This window comes from Phoenix dactylifera, chromosome 11 (assembly GCF_051530095.1).
Source record: "Phoenix dactylifera cultivar Ajwa chromosome 11, Ajwa_hap1_PhDact_Kaust_v1.1, whole genome shotgun sequence".
In the NCBI taxonomy this organism is placed as follows: domain Eukaryota; kingdom Viridiplantae; phylum Streptophyta; class Magnoliopsida; order Arecales; family Arecaceae; genus Phoenix; species Phoenix dactylifera.
The window spans coordinates 25,423,462-25,444,252 of NC_143200.1; the positions used below are offsets into that span (position 1 = coordinate 25,423,462).

A 20,791-nucleotide genomic window follows, 5' to 3' on the forward strand; every position below is an offset into this window, starting at 1 on the left:
GTTACTGTTTCATGTGACATAAAAATATGCTTTGAGTTATGATTCTTTCCTTCACCAGTGAGTCGTGGTACTAGTGTCTATTATAATGAGGACTCGGGTACGCTAGGTTTGTACAATATCTAAGAAAACCAGCTTCACAAACAAACTCTCGTAGAAAGCTGCAGAGATGTCATAATTATATTGGCTGGTGATATTTTCTGGGCTTGTGATTGTGAACCCATGCTGCAGCCACTCATGACTTAAAAAGCATCCATGAGACAAATCATTAGAAATCACGGCACCTGAAACTGATATACCACAAGGAATGAAGGAAATAGAAAACACAGTAAAGTTCATACAAATATGAGGAAATGATGCTAGAAGCAGTTTGCTAATCTCAACCTGACAAAGAATCACTCAGTCTGCGGCCACTGGTTTCAACGGGGAAGAAACACACGGCCATTCCTGAAAGGAATATTACAAGTTCAAATAAAATAATTGCCAGAGTCTGATGGCAGGCATGTACCAGACTGACAGCCACAAGTGGACACACAGCCCCACCGATTCTTCCCACCGAACTTGCGGTTCCTATGCCAGTAGTCCTGACGGAGGTTGGGTATATCTGACAGAAAAAAAAGTCACAAGGCCAATTTAGATCCCGCAAGAAGTCTTGCATCTAGAATAATGCATATGGCAAGGGATCAAAGTAACAACACCCGGCAGCAGAAGCTTTATGAAATTCTGTGAATATCCATGGTGATGCAACAATAGAGCAATTAAATTTTTTTTGGCAACGTATATATGTCAATAGAAGTAGATGCTTCTGGTGATCTATTAGCAAGGCAGAAGAAAAGGGTAAAAAATTAGATTACCGGAGTTAGATGATGAATTCCTAGGAGCTGCAATATGCTGGTAAATGATGCTTTCTTTTTCACTTGACCAGAAAAAAAAAAAAAGAGTTGCTTGGTGGCAATATAATGGAAACCAAATCATGCTGAATACCCAAAAAAGTGGCAACTGAAGCAGAGCAGCATATTCATGTTCCTTTTTTTTTTTGAGGTACTTTATAAGTCATTCGATTTTTCCAATTTCTCCCAAATAAAATAAAAAGTGGGCCAGTGTCATATTAAAGAGGCAGAATATGAATTTTTTGATTTAATTCTTGAAGTGTAAAAGGATTTAGTCACGAGCATTAAATACCATCCAGATCAACACAAAAAACTGTGTTTATTGCATGAATCATGAACTGTGAGAATCAAAGATCACAAAGCAATGTTTTTAGTTGACAATGCTATAAAAAATTAGTGTCGCTTAACATGTTGAGGTCCATTTGGAGCCTGCACAAAATGGCAAAAAAATTTTGTACGGTGTTGAGCAATGGTACTGAATCACATGATAGATATGTGACATTATCAAAAGACAAACAAAATGCACTCGATGGTACTCTACTAAGTCCCATTTTAGGCTACACCAAAGAAGCTGTATTTTTGTTATCATTTATGTTAAATACAACAAATGGATTGCCTGACTTGCCAAACCAAACATGTTCTCTGAATGTGCAAAATCACTGTATTTATGGATCCAGTCTTGCAGTTCATCTTTATGTGGGATCTCAACCACAGTATGACAAGCTTCTTACAATACATGTTTGTCATAAGAAACAATGGAATAAGATAGATCTGAATTCCTGATACTAACCTCTGGAGCATAGACGTACACGACTGTGAAGCTCCCTGAGATGCAGATTCGAGCACCAAATAGAAGGGCTGTTGTTAATGCTTCTGTCTGATGAAATGCCAGTGGGAATAAGAAAATGCAACTTATAAAAAGCATGGCAGACATTGAAAGCTTGCGACCAATCCTATCCACCATTGCAGCTGATAAAACAAGTCCAGGAATCTCTGAGAAAAAAAAGAAAAAGAAAGAAACCTCTCGGACAGATAAGAGCTGACATATTTCAAAAATATATAACAAAAAAAAAGTATACGCTGAAACAAATCTTACCAGCAAAGCTAGCGATGAATACATCTTTGTAGAGGCGGGCATCATTTGAGTGGCTTGACTGCATCTCATTTGATGTGCATATCCTATTTCCATTACTTAACTCAGAGGTCAGCAAGACAATGCCATAATATGAAAATGCATTCCCAAAGAAAACCATCCAAAGAAGAAGAGTTGATCTGATTAATTTTGGTGATAGAAGCCTAAAAAATGCACCGATGCCTCCTATTTTAGAATCCATATCCTCCTCATTGGAGTTTTCCTTCGTAACTGTAACTAAACCAGTGACTTCAGAAGGACTGGGATTTTCATCAAGATCAAAGCCCGAAGGATTGGGTATTTCATCAAGTTCGATTTTGTGATCAGAAATAAGCATGCCAGAAGGGAGCGACACATGGTTCAGTATGGCCACCTTCTCCAAGACATGCATTGCATCAACTGTTCGGCCTTTCATGCAGAGATACCTTGGTGACTCAGGCGTGACAGCATAAAATACTAGCAGGAGAAATGATGGTAAAGAAGACAATGCTAGCAACCACCTCCAGCCAAAATTTGGCATTATAGCCTGCAAATCAGAAAACACTGGTTATTCATCTAGATGTTACAATTGAAACAGCATTCTTGGTGTTGCACAACTACGAATAAGTTGAACATTAAAAACAAAATAACTTCCAATTTCTCATATGGAAGGATCTTTGGCATGAGAAAATAACCACCAGACACCACAGATGCTACATGTGGTAGAGAAAACTCATCTTTCCAGATCTGATAATTGTAAATACAAAATTGTATATTCATATTGCATTCAAAAAGATTAAGGAAATAATTCAGTCTAACCTATATCTATATTGATAAAAAACGAGTGCATTCAAAATTTGATAACTAAACCTAAACGATGTTGTTGAAACAATTAGCAGAAAAGGTCAAGAAATGAGCACATTGAGTGCAAATCTGATTCACATCCTATGTCATTTGTTCACAAGTGTGTATGGTTTTAGAATTGCAAACCAACACAGGTCCTAGCATATTCTCCAATAACAGTAAAAGAATGTGCTTACAGCACAAATTAAACTGCAAGGGAGAGTGTGTAAAAGGAAATTAAAGTACAAAGAAAATTTGGCCATACCCATGCAAGTGATGCCTCCAATATTGTGCCAACAGTCCAAAATGCTTGAAAGATGACCATCCAAAAGCCTCTATTTGGAGCTGGAACAAACTCCAGAAACCAAGAACAAAGCACAGGACCACCACCCAGTCCAATACCGACCATAAATCGTAAAATAATTAACGATAAATAATTGGGAGCGAAGGAACTGAGAAAACCGGCTCCAGTGGTTACTACAGCTGTAAAAAGGAACCCCGTCCTGAAAAAGGTTAAAAAATTATCAAAAGCATGATACATTTGTAGTTAATGTGAAATAGCAATAAAAGCACTGACAAATTAATTACATTTTGATTTTAGAATTTCCTTTTTCACAATATGTCTATAAAAGTATCATTTGGTTTCTAAATTCATAATAAATGGGCAGGCCGACTTTAACAGGCTTAGATTTACAGAAAAAATAATAAAGAGAGTAGAGCTATCCTTAACTGCTGTAACTGCAAGAATTTCACATAATTAAACATTAGACTTGCACAATGAAGTAATCCTTAAGCAAGCATCACATTACTAGAGCTAAAAAAATAAAGTCAGAAATTATTTGCACATAGCTTGGCAGAATTTTGATTTTTTTCTACAATAAACATTTTTTCTTCAGGCACGCGCTTAACCTATCTGATGGAGTGGGAAAAGATAAACAAAATCCCAAACTTCAGACCAAAGCCACTCAACAAGTAGTACCACATTCATATAATCCGTATATCCAAATCCCAAACTTGTTTACATACTTGTTTCAATTAGTGGCAATAGATTTGCTATTTCTTTAGAGAAAAATGAGTCTCTTGTATTCCACTTCTTTTGTATTCCAATCTTTTTAGGAACTTTGATGTGTACAGCTTCAAAGAACCATTGGTCATGTTTCAATTAGTTACTTTGTCTTTACTTTATTCTTAACTTTTTTTCTTTTTTGGTTTAACAACGACGATCAAAAGACATACACTGTGGTTTTAGGATTTTATAACAGTTAGTTGCCATAAGAAGATTGTTCTTGGCTTTACTATGATGGTGGGTTGTAGAAACCAGGAACTTAAAGGGCAAGCATTAGTTCACTTACTAGCTCACTAGCCCTTGCTGTTGAAGCTACCTCTTCCTCAACAATTTTAATACCGGCAACAAACAATCTGTTTAAAAATTCATCAAGCTTGAACCACCAAGTGTCAAGGAATATATTTAGGAAACCATATGCCCGAAACCCGACAAAACTCAACAATCTTTTTCTTGGGAATAAGACCTTGGAAAGAAGACTCGGCTTTCTGTCTACAAAGCCCTTTTGTAGGACTACTTAGGGCAACCATTATTTCATCACTAGATCTATTCAGCAAGACAAATGACCATCCAAGTCCTTCAAAACTGAACTGCATCTCTATCTACAATGGTGCCTGGCTACAACAACTCGTCATCACTTTCACTGACTGAATCTTTAATGGCCTTAACAAGACCATTCTCTCGCATTGTCTCATTTGGATCATCAGATACCTCACTCGATGTCTCTGCTGCTTCATCCCATTCTTGATACCAAGACGAAGTATTTACATTGTATGACCCATTTCCCCCAAGCCAATCATCCCATGCCCGACCCTCTGCATTTCTTGCATCTTCTTGTGCTTCACGGAGCTCAGATATTGCCTCAGCTCTCCTCTTCCAAGCTTCAAACTTTTCATCCTCCGACATCTCTTCTGCCACATCATCTCCATCAGTGCCAAAATCATCACCAAGCACATCCTCCGTGCTCCAGTCAAACCAGCTGCCATCGCCAACATCATCGGAAAAGAACTTCTGCCACCAGGTTCTCTTCCTGGTGTGTTTATATTTCGCACAAGGAACCAAACGAAAAGCACGCTTTCTCTCAGGAGCAAATGCAAACATGTTAGAGGCAAAAGATCGCCTCCACCAAAGTCTGACCTTCCTGAAAGGGATAACACTCCCGTGGTACAAAACCATTGAAGTGCTCATTAAGATCATCAACGAAACGCCGCATTTTTCAGTCTTTCCAGAGTCTTTAGAGTACTCGCATGCCAGAATTCGGCACCGGTCCTAATCTCCAATGCAAACCTCCAAAGAGCGCAGTTATCTGCAATCCAAAACCCATGGGAAAAGCGAATTGCTACCTCAACAAAAAAATAATAATAATAATCTTGAACACTGATCCCATCAAGAAGCCATTAAAGAGGAAGCGGAAATCCTGTCCCTCCGGGAGAGAGTAATGTGGGGATTCCGGACCTCCATGAAACCCTGATAAAACCCTGGAAACAAGGAAATGGGCGAGAAGATGGATAAAAGGCGAAGAGAGTCTGGGTTTTGGGTTCTCTTACCTCATCTGAGATTCCTTTCTTCTTTGATATCTCGCGCTCTCTCGGCCTCGATGAGTTCCAGGCGTAACAAAGGCACGTGGGGAGAGCAGGAGGGGAGGGTAGATAACGTAACGGCTCTAAAAGCCATTGAAAGCTCTCGAGCGCCGCCTGGGCCTGGGGTTCTTGTGGTGGAATCGGCTTCATCGTGTAGGTCGGTCGGTCTTTGTCCGTCTACTTGCGCGACTACCGTAGCGGTCGAGGACAGCATGTTCACGCAGGCTGCGGATAAAACCGGATAAGAATAAAGCCCGATTTTTTCCAGTTCGCCGGGTTGAATTAGGTGCTGTAGCAAGGTCCGGAAAAATAGGCATCACACACCCTACCGATTCTCTTTTTCTTTTTCGTTTTCTTTTTCTTTCTCTCTTTCCTTTTTTTTTTTCTTTTTTTTTTTTTTTTTTTGGGGGGGGGGGGGGGGCAGCAACTTACACGCGCTGGACATGAGGTCACCATAACGATTCTAGCAGCACAAATTGGTACGGACTCAAAAATAAAAAAAATAAAAAAAATAAAAAAAATAAAAAAAAGGAGAGAGACTGGCGAAGGGTCGACAGAGGCCGCAAAAACCAGGCGGGTCAACTTACTTAAAATCACGAAATTTTTTGAGCCGGCTAAACCCCTATTTTGAATTTCACAATTTTTTTTGACTCACGGTTGAACTCCTATTCATTCCAAATAGGAGAACCGGTCGCGGCCTCCTACTTAAAATCACTCTCTTCCTCTCTCCCCTGCTTGTTGTTTCTTTCATTCTCCTTCTCTAGCTTTGGTAATCGATCTCATTTTCGCTGGTTCATTTGCTTGCTTTATTTGATGCTAAGGAACGGAACCTGACCTAGTCCGTGGTAAATAGAGATGGAGCAAAAGCAAGGGAGCTGATAAAAGGTGAGTACATGCGAAAAGCAAAAGACGAGCCCTTACTATACTATACCGGAGCTTCTCGCTTCGCTTTGAGCCCTTACTGTACTGGTGAGCCACTGGTACAGCTCGGAACGACCGGAACTATCCGGTTGGAGATGGTTCTGCTAACCTTATGTTGTAGCCTCGAATAAATCACTTGCTTGCCATCCAAGATGCAATACTTCAGGAACTAGACTATATTGTTTTTTTGTTTTCCTTGGAAAGAACCATGTTGTTCTTTTTATATATATTCTTATTTTTTGGTAATTAGTTTTTTTTTATTTTTTAACATGCACGGGTGAAGAAGGATTTTGTGGGTACATCACATGCGCTCACATTCAATCTTTGCATATCCTTTTAGTTTAAGGATTATTATTAGTTTGAAAAAAGTTGCCTGATCATACTATTATCAATATTTTTACATAGAGTTTTAGTCTAAAACATCGATTGTCGCATTATTGAAAGTCTAAGTAAAATTATAGAAGCAAATGGTTATGTTATAATACTTTCTTTGTGTCTTAGTGGAAATGATTTTAGATTCATGGCATTTTTTTTTTGAAATATCTGTAATCAGGCTTTCAAAATAATTCTCATCCTTATAAATGATTAAGAAATTATGAAAGTCGCGTGAAAGAATAAAGGAGTGTATATAAAAGACAAGGACAAAAAATATGCAGAATATCGACTACTTGAGAAGGCTCGCGTACAGGTGCCTTACTGGAAAAAAAAATAATAGAAAAAAAATATTTTTTTCCCCAAAAGTCAAGTATCTAGTGCTATTCCTAGCTTTTCTGTAATAACTTTCTTAAAGATATATCCATATGGAAGAGTTTATAGATTTTTTTTCTATGCTTAACTTATCAGTTAGCTCAATGCAAGACCGCCCTCGACAATCATCATTATTCCTTAAGCATGACTTGCGTGTTTTTTTTATAATGAATTACACCTATTAAATTCCAACGATACCCAGTATTGTTGTTACGGTTGCTTAATTAACTATTGGACTAGAACATTAGTTGGTATGGTGGAGCTTTTCAGGCCAAACATGTCTTTAGAGAGACCAATAATGCTGCGAATTGGATGGCCACTTATATGGTTAGTTATTCTAGAAGTACCTTGTGGGCCGGTAAAAGTGAGTTACTCCGGATATTTCGTGATATTTTATTTTCTAATTTTATTGGATGTATTTGTACAAATATTATATGAGTAATATGCTGAGCCAAAAAAAAAAAAACATTGGTTGATTATTATTTAGTAAATAATTCGCAATAGGTATCTCGCCGATCAATAAAGTAAATACATGCTCTTTTTTTTTTCATGGACTAATGACTCCTAACATTTGAACATAAAGCCAAGCACATGCAAAAGATACCAAGGAAAAAATTACATACTGAAGCAAAAATAAGTTATCAGTTGCTATTTAATGTTAATACGGACCAAAAAAATTACAAATATAAAGATTGATCGTTTTTATGCCACCCGTTTTTCACATAAAATCAAGCAACACACAATAAACTACGTGCAATATCTTCATGGAAGATTGAAATGAAAATTTTGCAATATTTGGACTAAACTCCTAAACACCAACCATTATTAATCTAGGATCCTAAAAGGCACCTACGCTTTCACCAAAAAAGAGGAAAAAAGAGAGGCACCTACTCTAAATTTCCATTTCGATATTTCCACAGACAAAAATTACAATAATTCATAATATTTAAATAAAAAACTGATAATAGATGGTATAATAATTTTTTGAGTATTCGGAGGTCCATCGGCGGTCCCTGAAGTAAATCCTTTATGCATCTGAATGTGAGCGAGGGAGCAGCAATAATGAGAAAAATCCTTTTTAAAAGATGATTTTTCTTACATGGGCTGCTACGACGCGAAGGTCTCGGCTCTTCCTCTGCGACTCCCAACCCCGCTTCAGCTCCATACCTCTCCGATTGGCATCCCGTTGAAGACTTCCAGAAACCCTAATAAATATCCGCTGCGAAACCCTGGGCCATCCTCCTCCTCCTCCTCGTGCCCTGTCCAGCCTTCAAAACGAGCAAATTCTGGCGTGAACCGCGGAAAGTCCGTCTAAGGAAAGCGCACAACTAAACTCTGCCGCCTGCGCCCGGGCGCTCTCCGCCACGAGCCTGGGCGACTTGCTCTGCTCGCCAAAGGTTCGAGCATTCCTAGCCAGCCATATCTGGTATGCTGTGCAGGTCGCTCTAACCGCCTCTTGGCGAGTCAATGGGTTACCCGACCACCAGCGGATAGTTCGTAAGAACTGGTCCCCCTGGGTCCAACCATCCCATGGCAGCCTCGCCGCACACCACGCCGCCCTCGCCCATTTGCACTGAAACAGTACATGGTCCACCGACTCCTCAACTCCACATGCCCCGCACTCTGAGGACAACCTCAAACCCCGTGCGCTCAATACTGCTCTTGTCGGAAGCCGAACCCAAGCGACCTTCCATAAGAACAGTGCGATCCTCGGATGGAGGCCTAGGCGCCAGACCCAGGCACAATCCGGCCCCGGCTCATGCTCCGGCCGGAGCACACGGAAGAGGTCCCCCACCCTCACTCCGGTCCTGCACGACGTGCTCCACACCCGGGTATCCGGACCCGCATATCCCGGAATCGGAAGGGACCTAACCCTCTCAGCCAAGTGTACCCCAAACATGTAACCTACCCTATCCTCATCCCAGGCACCCCCGCCCGGGACAAGGAGGTCACAGACCCGCAGTCCCTCCACTGCCTCGATGTCAACCATAGTCGGCCAACATCTCAAGGGTAGGGCACCCACCCATGGGTCACCAACCACATCAATACTCTGCCCATTTCCTATCAACCATCTAGTGTTCTCCTCAACCATGGGAAGGTATCTGGCAATCTCTCGCCATATGAATGAGCAACGACGCCCACTGCGGACCGCCCCTGCAGTGCCAGTACGGCCATATCTGGTAGCCATAGTCTGACTCCAGAATCCCTGTGGCTCCAACGTGAATCGAGCTGCATGTCGGGCAATCAGCGCCTCACGTCGCTCCACCAGAGACGAGACCCCGAGGCCACCCTCTCTCACTGGTAGGCAAACGCTCTCCCATGCCACTAGATGCACCCCGTGACCCCCTCCATACGACCCCCACAGGAAGCTCCGAAGTAGCCGCTCAACCCTCATAAGCACTGTTCTCGGAACTACTGTGTTGGCCATGAGGTAGACAGGCATGGAAGCTAGCACTGACCTAATCAGCGTCAATCTACCCATCATGGAAAGTGAAGATGCCCTCCACCCCTCCAGTCTGCTCTGGATCCTATGCACCAGACCTGAACACTCCGCCACCCGTAACCTCTGACCCGTGATGGGTACCCCCAGGTAACTCCAGATCCCGTCCTGAGCCGGCATCCCAAGTAACCCCCGAATCTCCTGTCTGACTCTATGCTCAGTGCTAGGGCTGAAGGAGATTGTTGACTTCTGAAGGTTAACCTTCTGACCCGACCTAGCACAGTACTCCGCCAGAACTCTCTTGAGTACACGGGCATCCTCTACCCGCGCCCTGGCCAGGAGTAAGCAATCGTCTGCGAATAGTAGATGCGATATAGACCGAGACCCTGGGGCGGGAACAAACACCTCCAGTTCCCGGTTAGCACAAGCATCCCGCAGAGCCCGAGACAGGACATCTGAACAGATAATAAACAAGTATGGGGATAACGGACATCCCTGTCTAAGCCCCATCGTAGACCTAAAGAAAGAGGAGGGCGTGCCGTTGATCAAGATGGAGAATCTCGACCCCTGGACACACCCCAACACCCACTCAATCCAGGTCTCATGAAAACCGAAGCACTCCAAAGCGCGTCTTAAGAAACTCCACCGAATCCTATCATAAGCTCGTTCCATGTCCAGCTTGACATCCATCATGCTTCTTCGCTTAGAGGCCCGTCGCAAATCCCACATCATTTCTTGGGCCAGCATGACGTTATCAGAAATATTCCTACCCCCCACAAAAGCACCTTGCTCCTGGCAAATGAGGCCTGGCAGCAAATGCTTCATCCTACCCACCATTATCCATGCCACCACCTTATAAAGGGTTGTGCACAAGCTGATGGGCCTGAAATGGCTAGGCTCCCTCGCATCCTGGCGTTTAGGTATCAGCGCGACATAGGTAGCTCTCCAATCATCGGGCATCACTGCCTGACTGAAGAAGTACTGTACTGCCTCCACCACTGCAACCCGAATGACACCCCAATATCTCCTGAAGAAGAAAGGTGGAAAGCCGTCCGGCCCCGGGGCCTTGTCCCCTGCAAGGGCCCAGACCGCCTCCTGCACTTCCTCCCCTGTCACATGTCGAACCAGGAGTGCATTCTCCGACATTCTGATTTGCGTATCCGCCCTCGGGAGCTGGCCAATATCCCCGGGATCTCTATCCTTCGTCCACCTGGACCGAAAGAAATCTAGCAGTACCTGACTAACCTCTACCTCCCCCTCCACCTGACGACCAGTCCCATCTCGCAGGGAACGAATCATGTTCCTCTGCCTCCTGATGACCGTCGTCCGGTGGAAGAAGCTGGTGTTCCGATCTCCCTCTCTTATCCACTGGACCCTGGACTTCTGTCTCCAGAAGACCTCATGTTGCCGTAGCAACGAGTGATGATCGGCAAGTAGACCCCGTAGGCTAATCATGTCTGCCTCCGGGAGCTCACCTTCCTGATCTTCCCTGCTTTGAAGATTGCTTATGGCAGCCTCTACCACTTCCATCTTCCTGAAAATATCTCCCACAACCTCGCGGTTCCAACGGCGGAGCCGCCTCTTAGTTAGTTCCAATTTTCGTGATACCCTCTGCATGGCATTGCCGTGTACCGGCAAGGACCATGCCTCCCGAACGATATCCCAGGACTGAGGGTAGGACAACCACACCTTCTCAAAACGGAAAGGGCTGTGATGGCCAGTATCTGAAGTTGTTGACAACAACAGTGGACAATGGTCGGAAGCAATACGGGATAAGTGTCTGACCTGGTAGGTGGGAAATCGGATGATCCAATCGGGGCTCGCCATAGCCCTATCAATCCGCTCCCACACCCTAGTCAAACCAGACTGGTTGTTACACCACGTGAATCGCGGTCCCGAGAAACCCAGATCCACTAAGCCATTCTGAGACACAAAATCTCGGAACTCTCTACGATCTACTGTATCGGTGAAGGGTCGTCCCCCTCTCTTCTCACTCGCACTTAAGATACAATTGAAGTCACCTATCACCATGGTCGAAAACCCCTGGACAACCAGATTAGTAATCTCGTCCCAGAGAACCCTCCTATTCCTATAATCAGTGCTCGCATACACCCCACACAAAACCCATGGAGCCGTATCAGGCTCGGTAATGATCATGATAACCTGTTGGGGGCAATTGTGGAAGACATCCACAGACGCCACCCCCCGCTTCCATAATACCAAAATACCCCCTGAAAGCCCTTGGGAGTCTATCGCATAGGACTCCCAATCGGCCTCCAGACGACGCTGCACACAACGAAGTCCGTTACCAGATAATCGCGTCTCACAGAGGAAGCAGATCTCTGGGCTATGGATCTGCACTAACCTCCTGAACGACGTCCTAAAGGACGGCTTACCTGCCCCTCTACAATTCCAAGCTAGGATCCTCATGGAGAAAAGTCTGAGAGGTCGGCCACAGGCTCATCCACCCCCTGGGCCATCGGGTCCAACACTACCTCGGAGTGCATCCCCCCTAGCTGACCGTCATCCTCACTCACTCCGGAGACAGCCCGCATAACAGCCGCTCGGACCCTCTGCACCACCGTCGGATGATCCACCGCCAGTGTACTGGTAGTCCCTGCAACCGCTACCCGGTCATCTCTGGTCTCCCTACTAACCTCCCGGGGCATCCCCTCCCGGGCGGCCTGAGCCAGCTGCTCAGCCTTAGGGTGGCTAACTAAAACCCGACCCCCTACCTCGTGGGCCCCACCGCCTAGGTCGCGCTCACCCGGGCAAGACTCCTGCAGGGGGTATACTGTAACTCCAGTGCCTGCCAGAGAGGCCTCTGGCCGGGGTCTCTCCTCCACCTGGGGTGGGGAACCAAACCAGAATACTGTAGCTGCCCCCCGTACTGGATCCTCGATGGTGTCCATCAGTCCAGGCACACTCAGTACTCCTGGTGACCCGAGCCTCTCTCCTACAATCCCCGGCTCCGTCACATCATGGCTACTCGCCGGGCCCCTACCCTCGGCCATAAGGCCAAACTGGAAAGGACCAAGCCCCGAAAGAGCATCCCCGGGGTCAACCTGCCCACAGACAGGCTCACTCGGAGCCACCTGCCCGCGGGGCCCAGCCAGCATGGGCGGCCCACCCGGCAGGCCTGGCCCAGCAGGCGCACGCGGCCCGCCAGGCGAGCGCGGCCCGCCAGACTCGCGCAGCCCGCAGGCCCCACGCAGTCCGCCAGGCCCGCGCGTCGCAGAGCCGTTGGGCGCGCGCGACCCATTTGAATCGCGCGCTCCCTTGGGCGCCCCCAGTACCCGAACGACACGCGCGCGCGCACGTGCTGTGCGCACCACGCGCAACGCACGTGCGCGCGCCTTACCCAGACCAAAGGACGCCCATGGGCCCTTGTCGAGCCGCGGCCCATCATCCCTGGGCCGCTTGCCCGACGGGCCCGTGGTCCCACCAGCGACGATCTGCGGGCCGGAGTTCACGACCGGGCCAGCCCAAAGCTCGTCCGGCCCAGGCTTAGCAGGCCCGCCATCCGGGTCAACCAGGCCAACACGGGGTTGAAACACCGAGTTGACTCGGTTGCTGCCGCGGTAGGCTTTCGGTGCTCCGTCGCCCTCCCCCTCCATCGGCGATTTCAGCGGCGAGTGGCGACGGGCAATCTTGGCCGGTTTCTGCCAACCGTCGCGGTCCGGAGGCGGTTCGACCAGTGGGCTATCCCGGTCTTCCGGAGTCAGCGGCCGAGGCGAGGGCGCCTTGGCCTTCGGCTCGGCCGTCTTCCCCGGTCGCGGCAGCTGCGGCGGCGGCGGCGGCCCTCGTGGGAGTCGGGGACGGTTTGCCACAAGCCAAGGCCCGAAAACCAGCCCTCGGTCGACCTCCCCGGTTCCCATCGCCTGCCCTACTTGAGAAGCCCCCAAGTCCACCCCCACCTCCTCCGTCTGCTCCGGCGCCGAATGACAGCACGCCTTCACCAAGTGGCCAACCCTGCCACAACCGGTACAATAGTCGCCGATGTTCTCGAAGACGAAGGGCTGCCACCGCACCCTCGTCTTCCCCCTAATCAGAACCCCCGGGAGAAGGGGCTCGGTGGCATTAAGGCTGCAAATGGGTCGGGTCGACCCGTGACCCGACCCGACCCGACCCGCGTAGACCCGACCCGACCCGAATTTTAGGACCCGCGGGTCCGGGTCGGGTCCTAAAATTGGACCCGAATCATTTTCTGGGTCGGGTCTGGGTTTACCAAACGGACCCGACCCGACCCGAATGGACCCGAAGAGAGAGAGAGAGGAAAAGCAAAAGAAAGTCTTTTCTTTTTTTTTTTCTTTTTTTTTTTTTTTGGCGTGGGTTGTGGTACTGTTGGTCAGTGTGGGAGGATAGCAACAAGCATAGGTTCACAGAATCCAAAGGAACGTCGGCCCGTCAGGATTCTCTCTAGATCTATTACACTGTTGAGACCTCTGGTGTCTCGGTAGCTGCCTTTTTTTTTTTTTCCTTCTGTTTTTTGGTTTTTGTTTCTTTTAACTTTTGAAGGGAGAAAGTGAGGGAACACTGCAACTGAATATGGGTCATGTGCCAGTTTTCTGTAATGGAATTGGATTTTGGAAGAAGGTTTGGGATTTTTTTTGTCCTCGTGAGAGGGGAGCTGGGAGACACCGAGTTCCGTCCAATCAGTCATATAGATAAAAAATAGTGTGATATGAAATTTGGCTTGTAGACCGACTTAGTTAGTAAGTCATGGGTCATCTGTTCTGGAGCTCAATTGCAAAGTCTTTCAAGTCATGGCTCACCCAGCACCTCATAATTATGATATGACCAAATTAGATTTGCCCAATTTTTTTTCCAAAAGCACAAAAAAATTGGACCCGATCGGACCCGAACCCGACCCGAATCGGAACCGGACCCGACCCGAACCCGACTCGGACCCGACCCGACCCAACCCGATCTTCAACCGGGTCGGGTCCGGGTCCAAAATTGGGACCCGAACAAAAAACCGGGTCGGATCGGGGTCACCTAGGACCCGACCCGACCCGACCCATTTGCACCCCTAGGTGGCATCGATCGCCACCTTCACCCTGGCGAAGCCCATGGCTCGCCGTTGTTCAGTCACCCCGTCAACGGCGAGCGGTCGCCCCGCTTGGGTCGCTATCTCCAGTATGGTCGCGGCCGACCAATATTCCGGCGGGAGCCGGGGTAGCCGAAGCCATACAGCGGCCGTTTTCACAGGCACCTCCCCCGGCACAAACTCCGGCATCCACGGCTCCATGGCGAGGAGTTGCCCCGCCACCACCCATGGGCCGCCATTAAGCACTCTGTCCCGGTCGGCCGTCGACCCAAATCTCAGGGCAAGGTGGTCATCGGCAAGCGGCACCGCCTCCACCTTCCCTGCCAATCTTCCTCGGGTGGCCACATCCTTGGCCACCCACTCGGCCGGCACCCAACGGCCGAGGCTGCGGACCACCACCGAGAGGCCGTCCCACTCCCTGCGAGCGGCCTCAATGGGCGCCTCCGACGGCTCAAAAACCGTCGGAAAGCGGCGACTCAACCGAGCCACATCCGCTTCCGAGGGCCAGTGAGTCACCTATGGCCCCAGCTTCGCCGGAGCCCTAGATGTCTCCCCCCGTCCCGCAAGGTTTTTACCCTTACCTTTGCCCATACCTTTGCCGGCCACCACCGCCGCGTATGTCCTTGTCCCCGAAGGGCCCGCCTGTTGATCCATCGGCATAGCTCCGGCGGGGCTTGTCCCCGGACCTTCGCCCGTTCCTTTGCCCGCCACCGCTGCCGCATCTATCGTTGTCCCCGAAGAGCCCGCCTGCTGATCCATCGGCGCAGCTCCGGCGAATCTTGTCCCCAGACCTGCACACAGAGAGTTAGAGAAAAACAGAGATATCAGGGAAGAAAAGACGGCCCCTCCTCAGCCGGCAGTAAGTTCCCGTGCCCCCCCACGGAGGAAGCCTCGCCGAGGGCCGCCGGTGACCTCGCCGGAGAAGCAGGTGGCCGTGCGGACTAGCCGTTAGGCTGCAGAACAACTAGGGACAGTAGCCGTTGAGTGGCTTCTCTCTCTAGAACCAGAGTTTCTCTCTCTGGACAGTAGCCAGTGCGTCCCACTCTCTCTATTCGGAGGTCCATCAGCGGTCCCTGAAGTAAATCCTTTATGCATCTGAATGTGAGCGAGGGAGCAGCAATAATGAGAAAAATCCTTTTTAAAAGATGATTTTTCTTACATGGGCTGCTACGACGCGAAGGTCTCGGCTCTTCCTCTGCGACTCCCGACCCCGCTTCAGCTCCATACCTCTCCGATTGGCATCCCGTTGAAGACTTCCAGAAACCCTAATAAATATCCGCTGCGAAACCCTGGGCCATCCTCCTCCTCCTCCTCCTCCTCCTCGTGCCCTGTCCAGCCTTCAAAACGAGCAAATTCTGGCGTGAACCGCCGAAAGTTCTGGGTATTTTGATCATCGCATCCCAACCCGCAAACTCTCTCTTTCTGCCTGGCCCAAGAGCTAACCATCCTAGTATTTTTCTTTTTCGTAATCGCTTATTTGGTTTGCATTTATTTCCCTTTTTTATTCCTTGAAAAAGTTTGATGGTCAGGCATAAAATTTTCGTAGGTAGGAGGCGTGGCATTTCGAGATTCGGCAAGTTTCCTGCTGTAAGCGTATTTTCTCAACTGCCGGTTCGAATTTCTATTTGCAATCTGCTTCACCTTCTTTGGTGTTTTTTATTTTTATTTTTTTGTTTTCACTCGCAACAAAAGAAAGCAAGAACTGGCAGATGTTAACTGTATAGTTTGGTTCCGTGTCCTGAGTCACCATCTTGGAATCGAGTTTAATGCTGCTGTACGAGTCTTATCCTACTACATATACCACTTGAATTAGGGAGTGCCATATGGATGTTTGTTTTAAGAATTTCATGACATAGATATTGTTCTTGCTGTGTAAATTGGAGTGTTAGTTTATAGGAAGTTAAATCGTTTGATTTTGCTTGGACTTGATTGAAAATTTTGGTTGTTATACTGATGAATGAGAATGTTAGGTTTTCTATCTCTGAATGTCTTGAAAAGTTGAAGGAAACATTAATTTTCATGCGAACAGAATCGTAGCTAACCTCTGGTAGCACAGTATCTTTGAAAATGGGCAGGTCGCTGATGAAATATAAGTCCAGCTCTTTTCCCATCAAATGTTTGATACTTTCAATATTTAATAATGCTTTGGTTATGGAGTAATTTGTATTGCTGTTGTTATTTATTTATTTAGAAATTTGAGATCTAGTTGTAATCTCATTACAAGATAGAAGATAAACTCAGAACTCTCAGGAGAATATGTGCATTTGTTCAGTAATGCTAGTTGATCTCGATGAGATCTTGATATAGCAGTCTATTACATTTCAACCTGTCCTTGCAGGCAACACCATGCAGTGATACAGCCAAACTAATTGATCAACATGCTATATCAGTATATCTGAAGAATCTTGGGATACACAAATGGATGATCCTTCCATTCGAGAAAATGGAAGCACCTTCTCGTTGTGCCGACAGGATTGGATTGAGTATACCTTTGCCTTTAATTCCTAACTTAACTCTGTTAATGAATGGGTGGTGCTTTTGTTGCAGCAAGGATCTGCAGAGCTTGCTTGTATTTATTCTTGTTTTGTTGACAAGTTACTTGGCATGCAGAGCACAGGATCTGCTCAAGGGAAAACTGATTGTTGAAGATGATTTCACATGGATAATACCATCACATGACTCAAGTTCACTAGAAGGTTTTAAAACTGAGAAGCTAAAGTATATTGGTGGGGTTGATATCAGCTTCTTAAAAGAGGACCCTTCTACAGCATGTGCTGCTCTCGTAATTCTGGATGCTGATACTTTGAATGTCGTCCATGAAGAGTTTGATGTTACCAAACTGCAAATTCCTTATGTTCCTGGTTTTCTTGCTTTTAGAGAGGTATGAGTTTAAAGTTTCTTTCTTAAAGTATTTCTTTTTTTCAAGGTAGCTTTATTTATTATATTCAATTATGTGTTGCTCCCAAAATGACCAATTTTTATCATAACAAGTCTTTTTTATTTTTTTTCATCATGCTTATGAATAGCCGACAAGACTTGGGTTGGATGGCCGGCACACCTCTCCTCATTGGAGAGAAGCTCCAAGTTCAGATCCTCATGGATTTAGAATTTTCATGAAGCAACACTCCCATCGTCATTCTCAAAAATTCATACTTATGCATTAACGATCAATGTAACCAGATTTTCCTCTGTTCTGTAGGAAAAGTATTGACGATGTATAAATCGCCTGGAAAATTATGTTGCTTGTTCTTGGATCAATAATGTTTTGTGATGTAGTTTCTATTGCACATAGATCAACGTGATGCACATGCCTAAATCCAGTTATAGAATGATATGAATGGCCTGTCTAAGCAACTCTACCACCTCTTGTTGTTTTAGAACTTGCAAATTTGCAATACTTTATGTATTTTGACATGCACATCAATTTTATTATATAAGATTTTCTCCTGCAGTCTCAAGGACATGAGGTGATCATAGAATGCCTTAGTAGCACCTCTTCAGGTTATCCACTTTACCAAGTTCTAAATGTCTTAATTTATTGGCCGACATGATTATTTATAGATATGACAGCAAAAACTGTCATTGCAAGGCACTCCTGTCCCATAAGCATCATATGCTTCTCACTTTTATTAGCAATCCTACTATATTGAATTGCACATATTACGGTTTAGTTCTTTCCAGGTTCTTATCTTCCAAAGACTTCCTTTAGAATGCCATCAGTCAAGTCATCCAATGAAATGCTAAGAAATAATGGCTTGATTTTGACCCTTGGTCGGGGTTCATCACAAATGGAAACTCATTAGTCAGCCCACAACTATTTCATATATGCTATCTCATGCATTTATTTATGTATTTTATGTGTATCATAAACTTCTCTAAATCAAAAGCGTGATGCATAATGTTTTTCTTATCTATAAATCTATCCTTAACCCAAGGATGAAACTTGTCTAAATAGGCAACCTCTTTAGTTACAATTCTATATAGCTGTTTTTTCATTTATTCTTCAAGTGTTCAGTTCCCCACCGATGGAAGCATAACCTCTTTCCCGCAATTGCGTTTTCTATTAGTTGATGATGCATCTAGATCCTTTTCCTGCATATTACCACTTATCAGAATTTGTTGATTCGATAGGGGCTGGTCCAATTGATGGTTGCTAGAGTTGCTATACCTCCACGCATTAATATTGGTGGTGCCTCGTTACTTTGGTTGGTTAGTGGCTCAAGTGTGTGGGGATCAAGTAGATGATGGTGTTTTTTTTCTGTGAGGTTGTGGATGCTTTGGCCATGGGCCAAATTATATATAAGGTGGCTCTAAATGAGAAACCCACTGCATTTGGGTTGTGGGCTCAACCTCACTCGCTACTAGGCTGAGGTGTTTATGATTCTGTCCAAGTTGTACACCCTTAAGGCATTATCTCCAAACAACATTTTATCAATTTTAAAAAGGTCAAGTGTTTAATGAGTCCCACTTTTACATTCCAAGCTGAATTTTTAATGATTGAAGTTACCAATACCACAAGAGAGAGTGAATATTAACAATTTTAATATTACTTGAAGTATCAGTGATTTCAATCATTGTGGAGTATAATATTTGTTGAGAATTTGATTCTTTTTATATCTTCAGCAAGTTGCTCAAGGGTGGACATATGGCAATACCTTGTTCATTTTCTTTTAACATATGGAATGAGAACTGTATACTTTTCCTGAACTTAGTGAAGGCATACATCGTACTGAATGAAATTAGAAAAGAATCCATCAAGCCTTGTGAGCCAAAGAAGGTTCCTGACATGTTTTACTGAGTTTTTTAATTTATAAGTGTGACTAGTTTCATTATTTGTTTTTGTTTGATCGGACATCCATATAAGCTATATGGCTAGTGCTGGGATTAATATCATGACTTTGTCATATTATTGTAGGCTCCAATTCTTCTAGGACTCTTGGATAAACTGAAGCATAATGCTCATCCTTTCTACCCTCAGGTGAAATTCTGACTTTTTCTGGTTTGCTAACCTCAGCTGTAATAGTGATGGATGGATTAATTATCTAGCTGTTTTTTATATGCACATATGTATGATGTCTTGAGCCAAAACTTTGTTTTGACAAAGTAAGGGTTTATAAAACTAGAATAAAAGGAAAGAGCAGGTGCAGAGACTCAATGGAGTTGACTAACTTGTGTCGGTAGATGGAATCTCTCTATTGACTCAATGGAGCAGGTGCTTACATATTGACATATCAAATGAGTAATCATTACCCAAATCCATTGAATCTATTAATCATATTATGTATGAAAAATTTAATAGTTATTTGCAAAAAATGAAAAAAGAGATCCTTCCATTGCAATATAATCAAGAATGAGATAAGGAATGAATACCTTGTTTTAGTATTTTTGTTTTAGTATCCATGCATGGCATTTTGCATACAAGTAATATTCTTGCTTATTTTGACGATCCAAATTCATGAATAATTATAAATTTCAATACATGAATACAAAATAAAAATATAAGGAAAAATATAAGATCAAATTTCATTAGGAAATCAATCTAGACAATGGTTTGAAACAGATATCTCCTTTAGAAGGGAAAAAAATACTGAATTTATGCAGATCTGGTTGTTTGCATGCATGCATGTACGCATATGTGCGCGTATGTATCCTTGTCGGCAGGTGTGGCTCATGCTTGCATGTGTTGGAAGGGGGTGGATGCATACATGCGGTTATGCATATTTGTTATACAACTATTACATAGCATGTGATATTCATGCACTCATATGTGCAGCTACTTAATTTCGTCTCTCTTTAACAACTATTTCTGATTCAGAAATAATAAGTACGGTCTAATACTTTAGACTCAACTGAAGTTTTAAGTTACAACTGTACCAAAATATTGTTACTGTAATATATCATGTTTTTAGTAATGCTTTACTGCTTTAGACATTGATTTGGAAACTCAGTTATACAGCCAACCCATTAGATACTGCTTGTGAAGGTTTGGCTTTACAGGACTGCTATTTTATATCAAACTTTTGTGCCCCAATTAGACAACTACTTCATAAGCAAGTCAGACTTGTTTGGATGAAGTTCTCTTATTGGATTAATGGACCATCATCTTGACAGTTGCAAGTTTGCAACAATATCTTTTTACATCTAATCAT

General features: G+C 44.8%; 2 protein-coding genes and 1 long non-coding RNA gene across 32 annotated transcripts in view; 1 reads left to right on the top strand and 2 right to left on the bottom strand.

Annotated features, from left to right (window-relative positions):
- The window catches only part of LOC103721183 (uncharacterized), a 63,381-nt gene that overhangs the window by 32,366 nt on the left and 10,224 nt on the right, over positions 1 to 20,791 (top strand). For 6 of the 28 annotated variants that reach the window (XR_015971414.1, XR_015971413.1, XR_015971415.1 and 3 more), the window contains exons 1-3: positions 15,721 to 16,023; positions 16,981 to 17,523; positions 19,558 to 19,620. Coding sequence is in view for 22 of the 28 variants with exons in the window: in XM_088707437.1 (XP_088563563.1) it covers positions 15,802 to 16,023; positions 16,981 to 17,523; positions 19,558 to 19,620 (828 nt within the window). In the remaining 6 variants the exon portion in view is untranslated. Of the gene's footprint in view, positions 1 to 14,670; positions 15,210 to 15,720; positions 16,254 to 16,980; positions 17,524 to 17,668; positions 20,140 to 20,791 lie in introns of those variants that run through there. The other 22 variants (XR_015971418.1, XM_039128038.2, XR_015971417.1 and 19 more) reach the window with 20 other exon arrangements.
- LOC103699607 (organic cation/carnitine transporter 7-like) lies at positions 266 to 5,706 on the bottom strand. Of its 3 annotated transcripts, none has more exons than XM_088707430.1 (6): positions 5,452 to 5,706; positions 4,194 to 5,210; positions 3,107 to 3,344; positions 1,984 to 2,545; positions 1,678 to 1,880; positions 266 to 601 (listed from the first exon to the last, which is right to left on the bottom strand). In XM_088707430.1, exons 3-6 carry the CDS (start codon positions 3,248 to 3,250, stop codon positions 377 to 379), a joined length of 1,134 nt encoding a protein of 377 aa, XP_088563556.1. In that variant the 5' UTR covers positions 3,251 to 3,344; positions 4,194 to 5,210; positions 5,452 to 5,706; the 3' UTR covers positions 266 to 376. The 3 variants fall into 3 exon arrangements, with proteins under 3 accessions (XP_088563556.1, XP_088563557.1, XP_088563555.1); XM_088707431.1 differs by having other exon boundaries at positions 4,194 to 5,382; positions 5,452 to 5,702; XM_088707429.1 differs by lacking the exon at positions 4,194 to 5,210 and having other exon boundaries at positions 5,452 to 5,600.
- Positions 13,886 to 15,940, bottom strand: LOC148700727 (uncharacterized). The gene is made up of 2 exons (XR_015971428.1): positions 15,802 to 15,940; positions 13,886 to 15,727 (listed from the first exon to the last, which is right to left on the bottom strand). It is a non-coding gene; the product is annotated as an uncharacterized LOC148700727 (long non-coding RNA).

What these genes read in the sequence shown, in the direction of transcription:
- LOC103699607 (XM_088707429.1), bottom strand. An exon ending in TGGAGGCATCACTTGCATGG is followed by an intron (nt 2,546 to 3,106) that starts GTATGGCCAAAT and finishes TCTGATTTGCAG; the next exon opens with GCTATAATGCCAAATTTTGG. An exon ending in TGTACGTCTATGCTCCAGAG is followed by an intron (nt 602 to 1,677) that starts GTTAGTATCAGG and finishes TTTTTCTGTCAG; the next exon opens with ATATACCCAACCTCCGTCAG.